This window comes from Girardinichthys multiradiatus, chromosome 6 (genome assembly GCF_021462225.1).
Source record: "Girardinichthys multiradiatus isolate DD_20200921_A chromosome 6, DD_fGirMul_XY1, whole genome shotgun sequence".
In the NCBI taxonomy this organism is placed as follows: Eukaryota; Metazoa; Chordata; class Actinopteri; order Cyprinodontiformes; family Goodeidae; genus Girardinichthys; species Girardinichthys multiradiatus.
In genome coordinates this window covers 41,394,989-41,407,880 of record NC_061799.1, presented here as the reverse complement: position 1 = coordinate 41,407,880, position 12,892 = coordinate 41,394,989, and the positions used below count along the sequence as shown (strand labels likewise).

The 12,892-nt window shown below is 36.7% G+C and overlaps 1 protein-coding gene across 1 annotated transcript in view; it reads left to right on the top strand.

The window, feature by feature from the left end:
* Positions 1–12,892, top strand: part of LOC124869900 (receptor-type tyrosine-protein phosphatase N2-like) — a 274,518-nt gene that overhangs the window by 236,531 nt on the left and 25,095 nt on the right. Inside the window, exons 18-19 of the mRNA XM_047368131.1 lie at positions 2,933–3,052; positions 5,133–5,299. Of these exons, the coding sequence (XP_047224087.1) occupies positions 2,933–3,052; positions 5,133–5,299 (287 nt within the window). The remainder of the gene's footprint in view (positions 1–2,932; positions 3,053–5,132; positions 5,300–12,892) is intronic.

Genomic DNA, 12,892 nt, shown 5'->3' with positions numbered 1-12,892 from the left:
AGAAGTAGACAGAAGAGAAAAGGTGTTTCAGGGTAATGTTTTTTGGAACAGTTGTAGTTAGTGCCAATCGTCTAGAATGAAACCCTCAAAAAAGATGCTAATTATTTATTTCAGCTTAGATTTAATAAAGAATTATCTTAAAGCACATAAAAAACAAGTAAAATGTGTCTAATTTCACATAGCTTAAGTGGTTTAAATTCTAATCTAAATCACATATGTGAAATTAATTTTAATCTAATTATTTATGAATGCAGTTTAGTTCAGGACAATTATAATCAATTTTCCACCAGCCTAATTTAAGACCTTGAATCCAGTTGAAGCAGAAGAAGTCGGTTCCTGCTAGCACAGTCCAATTCAATCTCTGTCATTCAATGTTCATAGTTAAGCCAATTGAAACACAGTTGCAGCCAATTTATTCCAAATAGATTGAGTCTAATTCAGCCCAATTTAAACCAGTTGATATAGAAAAAGTAGGTTCTGGTTCAAGCCAACTACAAACTGCAGGGCATCCAGTTTACAACAAGTAAAGTTCAGCTCAAATGGAACTGGTTCATTCAAAATCTTATTCCAAATAAATGTTATCTAACAAAATCCAGTGAACTAAAATAGCTACAGTCCAGTTCAACAGAGCTAAAATCTAATTGTATTAAGCTTATTCCAAAGAGAAAATATTCTTGTTCAACCCTTTCAGTCCAGCTCAATCTGACTCAAACCAATTTATTCAAACCGCATACAGTCAAGCTCAGACCAGTTTAAAGCTAACTTTATCTCAGATCTAATCTCAGATTTCAATAGAGTTCACCAAAGTCAAAATCAATTAATTTATTATAATTCCCTATAATCTCATTGTTTATTATGTTTAAAGTGTAATGTTAGAGCAGCTTTAAAAACCCACCTCCAGACAATCCAAGAACATTTTTATGCAGCACACTAGTCTGGCAACAAATTAGGACAAATTATGATGCGCTTTTTCACTCTTACTACAGAAAATCTCAGTTACCTCAGTTGTGATAGTTAGTTTGGTTTCATATGACCTGAATATAATTGCTGCCTGTCTCTAAAATGAATCACTGCATTAGAAACATTTGCTAGCTTTTACTGACATGAAGGTTGTAAATTAAAAAATTAAAATAACTGGTTTACAAAATTCTATTAGAAAATGTGTATAAAACACAAAGCTTTATGCTTGCAAATCCTTACAGAAAAAGTGTTACTTTGGTTCTGAAATATGCGAAAACGTATTTGACATCTTTCTGAATTAGTAGTATGGTGAATTTGAACCTGACTTTAAAAACACCTTTGGCAGAATCAATAAAGTCCAACATCACCACAATCAAAATTCCCATGGATTATAAGGGGAAATCCACAAAACTCAGAATCCACAATCAAGCATTGATTTAGATATTTCTCTCTTTTTCTCAGTATTCTTCAAGGATAAAGTTAAATCAAAAATGTTTTGGCAATCGCATGTTTTTAGAAAAGTGAAACAGAAGGAGAGTTTATAGGGCAAAAAATGCCACAAGTGTTAGGCACAGCAGTGGACTAATCATAATATGGGCTCTTGCATAAGGCACTGAGAAAGAGAATTGGTCAATTGTAAAGAAAGAATGCATTAAACGAAATACCGGCACACTGTGGGAGAAACTGCAATTCCATTTAAGGAAGATTAAAATTTAGAAGAGTATGGTATTTGTAACGGCACATAGTTCCTGGAAGGATATAACAAGGGGTGAAAATGTAACTAAAGCTAAACATCAAATAAAAGAAATAGAGCTCAAAGTAACTAAAGTTCCATGAAGCTGTGCCTGTTCCCACAACAGATAACATCTTGAATACCATCACTCCTTATGAATTTATCTCAGCTTCTGCTGGTTTTACACTGCTGTTCATCAGTTAACCTCATGTATTGAGTTTCATCAGACTTCTATTTCAGAACTGGCCAATGTTATTACAACATCATGCTGCAGATCAGCCTATCCTATTCAGACTTAAAGAACCCAGTTGTTCATTGGAAATTATGGGTTTGAATAAAATCTTTATTTTACAAACCTCAGGTTTTGATAAACGGAGCTTGTCTGCCCAGCTCCAGGAGGGTTCTCACCCTGTCAGCTAAAACAAATTAACACCATTTTGTTTTTTAAAAGTGCAACGTCACGGCGTTGGATCCATGAGACTAATCAGTAAGGCAGAGGAGAGCTGAGAGGAGGGGGTGGAGAGAGAGGCAGTAACTCAGAACCGGCAACAATTAACATCAGCTAAATCACCATCCAATGAACTGCATGTGCAGCCATTGTGATTATCTAACACAGTCATGTGAGAGCGGTATTGTTTTATAGCTTCCAATAACGGTTGGCTGTTATCTTTGATCAGAGAGGAATAGATCTCCTGAGCAGGCCTGCCTGCCCAGCTGTGAGAATATGGCCGCCATCATGAAATATATGAGCGAGAGCCAGCTTTTTGCTGTCGAATGACCCAGTTGAGGGACAGAACAGCCTTTACAGCAGCAGTAATTACTTTTCATAGCACTTGATTTCTAACCAAAGCCTGAGAGCGTGAGCACTCTTTTCCTTCCCACCCACATAACAGACTCTTCTGTCCTTACAAAATTATAGCTGTCAGAATTTTTACCTAAATGTGGACTAACATTTAAGTGAGTGGGTGAGTGGAGATCCAAGTCGGAGTCCCTATTGGCAGACTTTGGAAGGTGTTGTTCAGCTTCAAATTAGATCGTGTTCCACATAGAGCTCTCTGCCACTTCAGAAGAAAAACTCTTAAGAATCGACTAAATTCTCCTCATCTCAAGAATCTTTAGATATTCAGCAGAAATGTAGGTTTGAGAAATCATCTGTAGACCATAGGGAGTGGTTATGATAACCCAATGCTAAATCCAAAAGGATCAAGTCTTCAAAGTGCTTGTATGTTTTATTTGTAGATGGTGTGGGAGAACGGCTGCGTGGTCATCGTTATGCTGACTCCTCTGGTCGAGAACGGCGTGAAGCAGTGTTACCATTACTGGCCTGATGAAGGATCCAACTTGTACCACATCTACGAGGTAAACATTGCTCTAGTATACAATCTTCAGCACATATCAGCAAATTATGCTGAAAACAACAACAAACAACAAAGCAGTCAGACATCATTGATGTCCAAATCTAGATAAAACAGAGCAAAGGTTCATGTCCCTGATAAGCTGGGTAACAGTTTGCCCTTGTAGAACCAGAATACGAATAAATGGTTCCTAAAGAGAAATTGAATTGTAGTGCAATAGACCTGCTTGGATGATACTTGGATGTCACTCTCTCATATTACTTCCAGCATTTTTTCCAAAACTGAGTATCCATTGTGCATCTTCATTTTTTTCATGTTACACAAAAATAACCTGAATGCAAAAAGTAGTTCTCAAATGAGGATTTCAATAGGTAAGAGGAAAAAACTATCCAAAACAACGTGGTCCAATGGAAATGTAAGTGCATAGTAATACCTGGTAATACCTACTAATACCTGGATCGCCACCCTTGGCTGCAACAATTACCATCAAGCATTTGAGATATCAGGCAATGAGTCTTTTTTGTGTTGCTGTGGATGAATGACCCACTCTTCTTTGCAGAATTGTTTTAATTCAGCCATAATGGACTTTGAAGCATGAACACCATGTTTATGGTCATTCCACAGCAATGCAATTGTGTTCAAGTCTGTACTTTAACTAGGCTTTGATTAATTTTCTTTGAGCAATTCTTACATGAACTTGCTGGTGTGCTTCTCATCATTTTCCTGCCGTATAACTCAAGTGTGCTTCAGCTTAAGGTCATCAATTATGACACATCCTCCGCATCCTGAAGCAGCAGAACAGCCCCAAACAATCACACTACCACCATATTTGACTTCAGCTATGATGTTAATCTTCTGAAATGCTGTTAGTTTTAAACCTAGAAATAATGTGGTGCACACCTTTCAGGAAAGTTCCACTTTTGTCCAGTCAGTGTTTTTTGTTTTACAAATGTGTGCTTTGCCTTTGACTTCTTTAGGGTCAGCTGGATGTCATTTTGCAAGTGAGGCCTGCTTTGATTTAGATATTGTTCTGTGTGACACTGAACCAAAGAAACATGGTTTGTGCTTCTGTGACAAACATACAACAGAAAAACTCTGTAAAAGGGGCAACTACATTTTCATTTTCTACTGTAAGCCTTCTGGTGCTACTGTTTTATCTCTCAAGCCTCCCTTACACTGGATTGAAGATTGCTTCACATTTCTAGCTGTCTTTATTTGGCTAGTTAGTGCCAATTTTGTAAAACTTCAGTGTGAAGGCTTTGCTCTTTAATGGTGGTCATTCTGTTCCATCATCCCAAAAACGCTCTCCTGTGTCTTGAGCATGCTTAAGTTGTCACCATGTTCTCATGATGACCCTGTCCACAAACATCTACAATCCCAACACGTTTTCGGCCCCAAGTTGGTGCAGCTCTCTTGGACTTCATGAGGAAACAGAAAGCCATGCCCCAACATTGTAGTGTGATCCTACTGCCCCAGGCCTCGAGTTTTCACTAGGTTGAACATAAAATGCTGAATTATCTTGCATATCTATGGAAAGGTTTCTGGCTCCAATCATCAGTTTTAGGCTTGCTGTGGTGGAGGAAACATTATTAACATTTTTATACCTGACAAAGTAATAATTTCAATATGCATAATCAAGCAACCAGCAGCATGAGAAGATACAGGTGAAGGAGTTTTCAGTGAACTTCGACCACATCCTTCCTCATCCAGCAGTCACAACATAAGACCAATTACTTTCTGCTTAGCTCCCCACATGCAAATAAAGGACAGCTGATGGTGACAAAGTATTTAAGAGCTATTGGAGAATGTGGAATAGTTATTGCAGTTGTAGAGGGTAAATATATTGGTAATAATGAGAGGTGGCAGGTGGTAACATGCAAACCAGCTGCACTGCCCCAATGGTGTGAATGTGATGGGGTGGGGGCGTTGGTGCGGTCCTTCTGGCTGTACTGTATTTTTTATTTCTTACTAACATCACAGCAGGGTCTTTTTGTAAAGTGAGTGTTAATAAAGCCTGTTTGATCATTATCTGTGAATTATGCTAACATGTCAGCATTTCCTTCATGGTTGTCCTCTCCTGACAGGTAAACCTGGTGTCTGAACACATCTGGTGCGACGACTTCCTGGTTCGGAGCTTCTACCTGAAGAACATGCAGACCAATGAGACACGCACCGTCACTCAGTTCCACTTCCTGACCTGGCTCAACCAGAATGTCCCAGAGACCAGCCGGACCCTCCTTGACTTCCGCAGGTAGACAGATTCTTAGACATGTTTAACATATGTAAAACCAAAGTTCCACATCTTCTTTTTCCTGGTATAATTTCTTTAAGTCACTGAATTGTTGATGGAACCAAAAGCTTTGGGGTGAATAATTGATGCTACAATTACTCCTTCCTCAAAATCTAATCGTTTCCCAAGAACGCAAACAATGCTGGATTGCTGGAACAAGAAAACCATTTTATATATTTATCTCTAACTACATAAGTTCTGATAAAGACTAAATATTTTATTTATTGAAGTGCTTATGTTTGCCTTTTAATGTTGATTGAGAAGGCTTTGAGCTTTTGCAAGCAGCACTTGAATTCCAATTAAGTCTTTCTTAAGTCATCTTTTTTTAATCCAAGTCCTCATATGCTCTTTTTTATTTTACTTTGCTTTGCCTGATCAAAGAAAACTCAAAATACAAAAAAAAAAAGTTATAGGGCAAAATAGGCTTAAGAAGTTCAGTACAAAACTCTTTAGCTTAACATACAGCTAGTGACCAGTTGGAAGGCCATATACGATCTTTACATTTCTATAGGTACGGTTGCAAAAAATAACCCACTTCTATTTTTAACAGAATTGGGCTTAAAGCGCTATGAACTTAAAATGTATTAACACTCAATCATTCAGTTTAGATACTTTTGTGGATCTCAGACATATACACATTTTTCGTATAATAAAACCACAACAAATAATTTCAAAACTGACTTGTATTTGAAGCTCTTCATTATTTCATCCACCTTTACTAAAGCCACAGTTCCATCTAAAGAAATAACCCCACAGCATGATGTGGCCACCCCCATTTTCACTATGGGAATGGTGTTCTTTTGGTGTGATACACATTGTTTTGTGGCCTAAATGTTTCAGTACGTTTTTATCATACCAAAACATTTTATAATTTTATAATTTAGCCAGGAATGGATGCTTCTGTCTAGTATACCCTGCTACTTGGCTCAGATATATAGAGAATACAGGAGCTTGTAATCCAGTGTAGATCACAACCAGAACCTTCAGCTATGAATAATAGTCATATCTTGCTGACTGATTCCTTTGTATAAGGAGATTGTTTTAATCATTATGTCTCTCTGTAAATGTATGTTTTAGCCAAAATATGCAAATGAGTGAATATCCATGGAAATCCCTTCTAGAACAGCTGAACTCTGTTTCAGCTTTATCAGATTCACTATAAATGATGGTGGATTTGATCTACACAAGACTGCATATTGAAACAGAAGTGAAAAGTGGTTAAAAAATTTAAAAAAAGGGGTACACCTTTATGCAACCTGTTTTATTGTTTATATTTCCCTAGAACAGATTTGTTTTTAATTTAGGTTATATAGTACACATGTTGCAGAAAAGGTAGAAAGAGTTTTGAATCAGAATCAGAATCAGCTTTATTGCCAAGTTCGTACATACAAACAAGGAATTTGACTCCGGTACACTTTGCTTTTTTGTTCTGTTTTTGCATTACAGAATATACAAATTTACAATTTACAATGTACAATATACACATATATAATAAAAAGGTGCATTTGCAACATCTGTATGCTGTTGTTGATTTATGATCTGATTTATTATCCAAGAAGAAAATCAAAAATCTTAAATCTGGTTTTTCACAAGAAATGTTCCTTGTGAAACTACAGATTTCATGAACATCATGCATGCCTACAAAACTTTGCTAGTTTCCTTTGATCTTTTTCACTAAGATAACCCCTTTTCACACTTTACATGGGACCCTGGTGTTCTACTAACTAAAGCTCCTTTGTCTTTGTTTGTTTTGATAAATACAACCTCTTCCAGTTTAGCTATTGTAAAATAAGTTGAAAAAACCTTTAAAAATCCAAAGGAATTAAAGAAAAAAATTTCTTCCACCTTAATCCTACAAATCAAGTATTTTAATTACTAAAAGCTGGTTGCCCCAATCATATTCATGACCCTGTGATGCAAAGGGAGAAATAACTAATCTCCGCGAACATCCTGGGTGGTTTCCAAGTTCACATCAGGATGTAGTGAGTTAATTCAGCCAACCAATCTTTTATTTGTGCCACTACTTCCTTCCTCCTGCCCTTCGACCTCTTTTTAAACTGATGTAGTGTATTGCCTGTTAGGTGGGAGCTGCCCTGGCCCCTTTTCCTTTTACTAACTGTGGATTTTCTCCAGCAACACACCCCAACCCTGTTTCATATACAGACCTGGTGTCACTGCACATCAATTAGGTGGGATATCGAGAGTGAAAGTTGGTGGTCACAGCTTTTATAAAAGGGTGAGCGTCGCCACACACCATCAGTTTGGAAATATTGCCTTTACTCACAGGGCAGCAGGGTCAGAACACAATGAAGGAAGCGTTTGGGGAGATATTTTTCTTTTTTATTACTGCTGTTATTTCTGTTTTTTATTCCTTCGCCCCGATGTGTGATAATGGCTGAAGTATTTTTACCCGTATGCTTTTGCCAGCATATGTACTCACAGCGGACTGACTGACCTGACGCTTTGCTTACCAATCCTCTTCGAGCTTCTCCCTTCCTATTTTACCAGCTAACTTGCGGTTGCCAGTGTCATTTTTGTGATGTTGCAGCTAGTAATATGAGTCCAGTTGCATAGTCACAAAAGTGATCATTGGAGACTGTGACTCTACAACCAAGCCTCACTCCTCTTCCCCCCACCCCCACCTTCCACGGCCTTCCTTTTCTCCTCCTCCCCCTCCTCCTCCTCTCAATCCTCGATGTGCTCAGTGATCTGAAATGACCTCTTCCCTTTTTGCTTGCCCCTGGTTTGCTTGACTGCCTCTGATCTTTGCCCTTCTCTCACCATGTATCCCTTTCTTTCTTGGTTGCTTTGTCTTCCTCTCCCACCCCTTTCTATCCATCCTTCAGTGCGCTTCTGCTTGTCTCTTCCGAAAACTTCTGATCCGTTGAACTGAGATTTTTGTCCTCTGCAGACAGGGAGAAAGGAAGGCAAAGTTTGCTGCCTCTAAGTTTTTTTTAAATCACATATTAAATGCCAACACAGCAGATCATGCAAGAAGGCTTATTAATGTAATGTATTGATGAGCATCATTGTTTGGTGGCATTTTCAACAAGATGCTGTCGATTAAAACAAGCAATAATTTGAACCAAATTACTATTAAATTACAGGACTGTGCAAATGTTTTATCACCATTCCTCGTGTGTTTTCGAGTTTTCTTTTTGCGTTTATTGTGTAATATTTTAAAGTTTTCTTGATCAATAGTTTTTTCTCTTTGGACTTTAGCCTCATTTTTTTACTTGGTTATAGTTGTTTTACTTGACCGTGATGGCATACTATGCAGTGTGTGCTGAAACAAATAGGAAAGTTGAGGACAGAAGATATGTCTGCTTTAAAGAAACATCAAACTAGAAACATTAATTTAAGCCCATAATTATTCATACCCCTAGCAAATCTGGGTTTAAAGTAATATTGCATTATGTTTACCTAAATATTTCTTCTGACTAGTAGTAATATTAACATTTTCGAGTGGCCCAGTGATAGAGAATATGTGGAGGCAGCTAAGATTAGAGTAATGGCAAGAAACCCTTCCAAAATTAAAGAATTTGGGCTCATTATTAAAGATAAACAGTCAAAATACCAGTGGAAACTGTAATACTTACTGCTGTGATAGGGGTAATAAAAAAACATTTTCCAGGGTATGAATAATTTTGGATGTGCCATTAAACAAAATAATAATTAATTAAAAAATGTGTTTTTGTTTTTCAAAATGATACTCTTTGTTTTGTTCTCATTATTGTTTTTGAGAAATGTCATCCATATCAGAAACAAACTATTTACCTGAGTAAGATAACTTTTCAATCTAAATCTACAATTGGTATAGTTCATTTTGAGCTTAATTGTGTCTGAAAGTCGTTTTTTAAGAAAAAGAAAATATATCTATACCTCCACTGACACAGGACCAAGGAGTTGCATCATCTTGTACATGTATGCTATATTTCCACACTTTGTGAGTCGCCTTGTTGCTGCTAAACTCCTATTTTCTATACATGAAGGTAATGAGAGGAAATCAAACCAGTACAAAAGAAGTGTTGAACAGGTCAGTGCTTTCCTAAGTAAATATATTTCTAATGAGGCTACTGACCTGAAATTCACACCAGATGGTTGCAACCTAAATAATGTACATACAAAGAGTAAAAAAAAAAATGAAATAAATATTTGTATATTAAAGTGGAATGACCCGGGGAATAAGTGTTGTATACTTTTTCTGAACTTTGACAACCTCGAGACACCAGTATGGCAACACTGGTTGCATGTGTTGCTCAGATTTGATTTTGGCACATTTTCCACACAAACTGTCTTCACATCCTGGAAGTCTTGGGGGGCCGTTTATGTACTCAGATCTTCATTATTTTCTATAGAGTTTTAATTAGATTCCGTTGATTAACTGGACCATTCCAGCAGTTTTTGTTTTTTTATTTCTCAGAAATAATTTGATGGTTTTCTTGGGATCTGGTTTTTGGCATAATTGTGTTAAAATCCAACCTCTTTTAACCTTCAGAGTCTTCTCAAATATGTCTACTGTGAGTAAATTTTTCAGTTCATCCATGTTTCAGTTATATGAAGGACCATATGGTGATCTCCACACCATGATGGTCACACCTCCAAACTTCACTGCTAGTTTTGTGCTTTTGGTTGCACTCCTTCTCTGAGCTTGGTGTGTCCAATGCCATCCAAAAGCTCCAGCTATGGTCGAATCTGACCAGACTTTATTTTACAGCATTTCATTGGTTTGACTAAATGTTCTACAACAAGCTTTAATCAGGTTTCAACAAACTTGTCTTGTGAGGAGCACTTAGTCTTGGTTGGTTCCCAGAGAAATTATGCTTATCCTACTTCTGGATAATGACTCCAATGATGCTTATTGGAACATTCAGAAGTTTAGAAATATCTCTGGTATGTTTTACAACAATAAGGTTCGAAGGTTCTTGAGGAAGCTCTTATCTTTAACCTGTCATGACATGTCCGATGTTAATTTGCACCAAAAGGAGTAGGAAAGTGTTGACAGATTTCAGCTGGCTTTCTGCATTTTTGCAACTTTTTCTGTTTGTGTTCAATATCCTTGAGTTATTTGACTTTTTAACACATAACTTGTTTGGAAAAACTTTAAAAGAATTTAATACTAGCCATGAGTCAGTAGGAGATTCTCACAGTATGATTACTTGAAAGTGAAAATACTATAAATTATTCTGATTTTAATGCAAGGACCTAAGCGAAAAATAAGGAATAAGCACCCTCTAAATTTATCTTTCTTTTAGGGCAGAAAATGTGTAGTATTCTTCATTTTGCCAGGCGACCAGCAGTGTGAAGTAACAGGTGGGGGAGGGGTATCAAAGCCATGCTACAGCTGGAGAAAATTTCAGTCACTCTGACACTTTCTTTGGCATCTCATTAAAAGAAGTAAATCTTTGGAATAATATGAGGTATTTTTTGTGGCCTGTGCATATTGTCAGGACACCACGGCTGCTTGGAGGGATGAGAAATTCAGGCTTTTGGACAGTGCTGTATAATGATCAACTTCCATCGCAAATACATTTTAAAAGATAATCGGATACAAAAATGACTTCCTTTTTTTCCCCAGAGTCAACAACAGAAACATCTTTGCTTAAATTAGTCGTAAATGGTGATTTTATCAAAACATAATGCTAGATTCTTCAGTTTAAGTACTGAAACACAGGATTAAAGCAAAAGAGGAAAAATTATGATGTTCAGGTTTTTCAGTGTGTGTTTTTTTTAGCTACAATAATCTATGCTTGTGTATCTGTACAGACTATGGTTTGATATTCCCACTGCCTCATATGCTTTAACAAATCGATCATCAATCTGTATATTTATTTTATCTGACCACTGATCTAACTTTTAAAGGCATTTTCTTTGATTATGGACCCCCACCCACACACCCCCTTCAATCCCACACCCCTTCAACCGCCCACCTTGCTTGTTGATGATCCTCTGCTGCCTGTTTCCATGGTAACATCATTAGTAATTGCCCTCCGGGAGCTCTGCCGACTCTGAGTGGGGTTTTGTGTTAGGTGGGGAGACATATTGACTTCAGTTTCTTTGTAGTTGTTCATTTATCGCTGCCAAAAAAAATAAACAACAAAAAAACTGTAGTTCATGTCTAAAGTTGCTGTTGTTCTATTTGGTCACAGATACACAATCCTACACTATTAGTCCAATGTTTATTTCAGATGAAGACTAATTGGCTTATTCCATAAATTCAATCTGCTAGTTTGCTTTTTTGGGATCTGTATAAAGAATGATCACTCATCTTCTATAATCTGTAGAGAAATGCTACATCAAATAACGCTCCTACAAAAGACCGAAATATGTAGTGTTTTGGTAATGTTTTAAAAGGTTTCCCCCTATCAGTTGTAGGAATCGTAAAATTGTACAAACCCAATTTCTGCAGTGGTCGAATCTCTTAAATGAAGAGTGGGAAAATAATCTTTGACTTTATAAAGCAGAGATTTACTGACAGGGTACAGAAAGTGTTTTGGGAAGAGATTTCAAATCAAATATTTGGACAACCAGTTCAGATCTCAGCTTGTATGAAAATTGCAAACATTTTAAAAAATCCTATAAGACAAGACCTTGACTTAAACATGTTTTTAAAACAACTGGTGTGTTCTTTTATATGAAAGGATTGGTGTTATATCTGAATAGTTTTTTTAAGAACATATATATTTTTAAATATCAAAAATATTTATTTTGTGGCCAGGTGTTGCCTTTACTTTACCTGGTAGTTTGGTTCCCTGAATGCCAACAGCTAGTGATGTGGATGGTGTTCTTCTGGGTTAAATCTTTCTTTCATTGGAAAGATAACATCCCTATGATTAAACAAACTACATTTTTAACTAATGAAATAAATGATCAGTGGTTAGAGGTTTGAGGTTTTATTCAGTGGGCTTCTGTGTGCCACAAAGCCTGGCTTCTTGCTGTGTTTGTTTATTTACCTGCCTTGGTGAGTCAACACTTAAAACACTGGGGAACACCTTTATTAGGAACTGCTAATAGTATTTCAAGTGTTGCTGGAGTGTTCACCTTACCAGGTCTTGGGAGTCTGTGAAGTTGTGCCAGAAACCTTTGGATTAACCTGCCTTTATATGTTTGCAGCAGAACATCTGACAACCCCTGGATCTCTCAGTCTATCAGTGTAGTATGCAAGATCTTCAGAAAAGAGGAATACTGGAAATATTTGAAGAAACAAAGAAATTGCTCCCATAAATAAAACACCTGGCCTTCAGCACTAAAAACATTTAAAATATTTTAGATGAAGTGGTGAAAGAAATGGTTACCATAATATGAAACCAAAATTCCTTCACTATTGTGTTGAAATCCCTAAACTATTGATTTAAGTCAGCTGATCATTTAAATGTTTAATCCTAGAAAGCTTGACAGAAAAAGGAGCAGTAATTATTTAAAAAAATCCAGTAAAGATGTGCTAAAAGCTATTCAGAAACAAAAATTTTGTAAATGATTGTAGGGATCGATATTTTTATTAAAGCTGCAGAGAAAAATAATCAAAGAAAGCTAAAACTGCCATCATTAATGGCT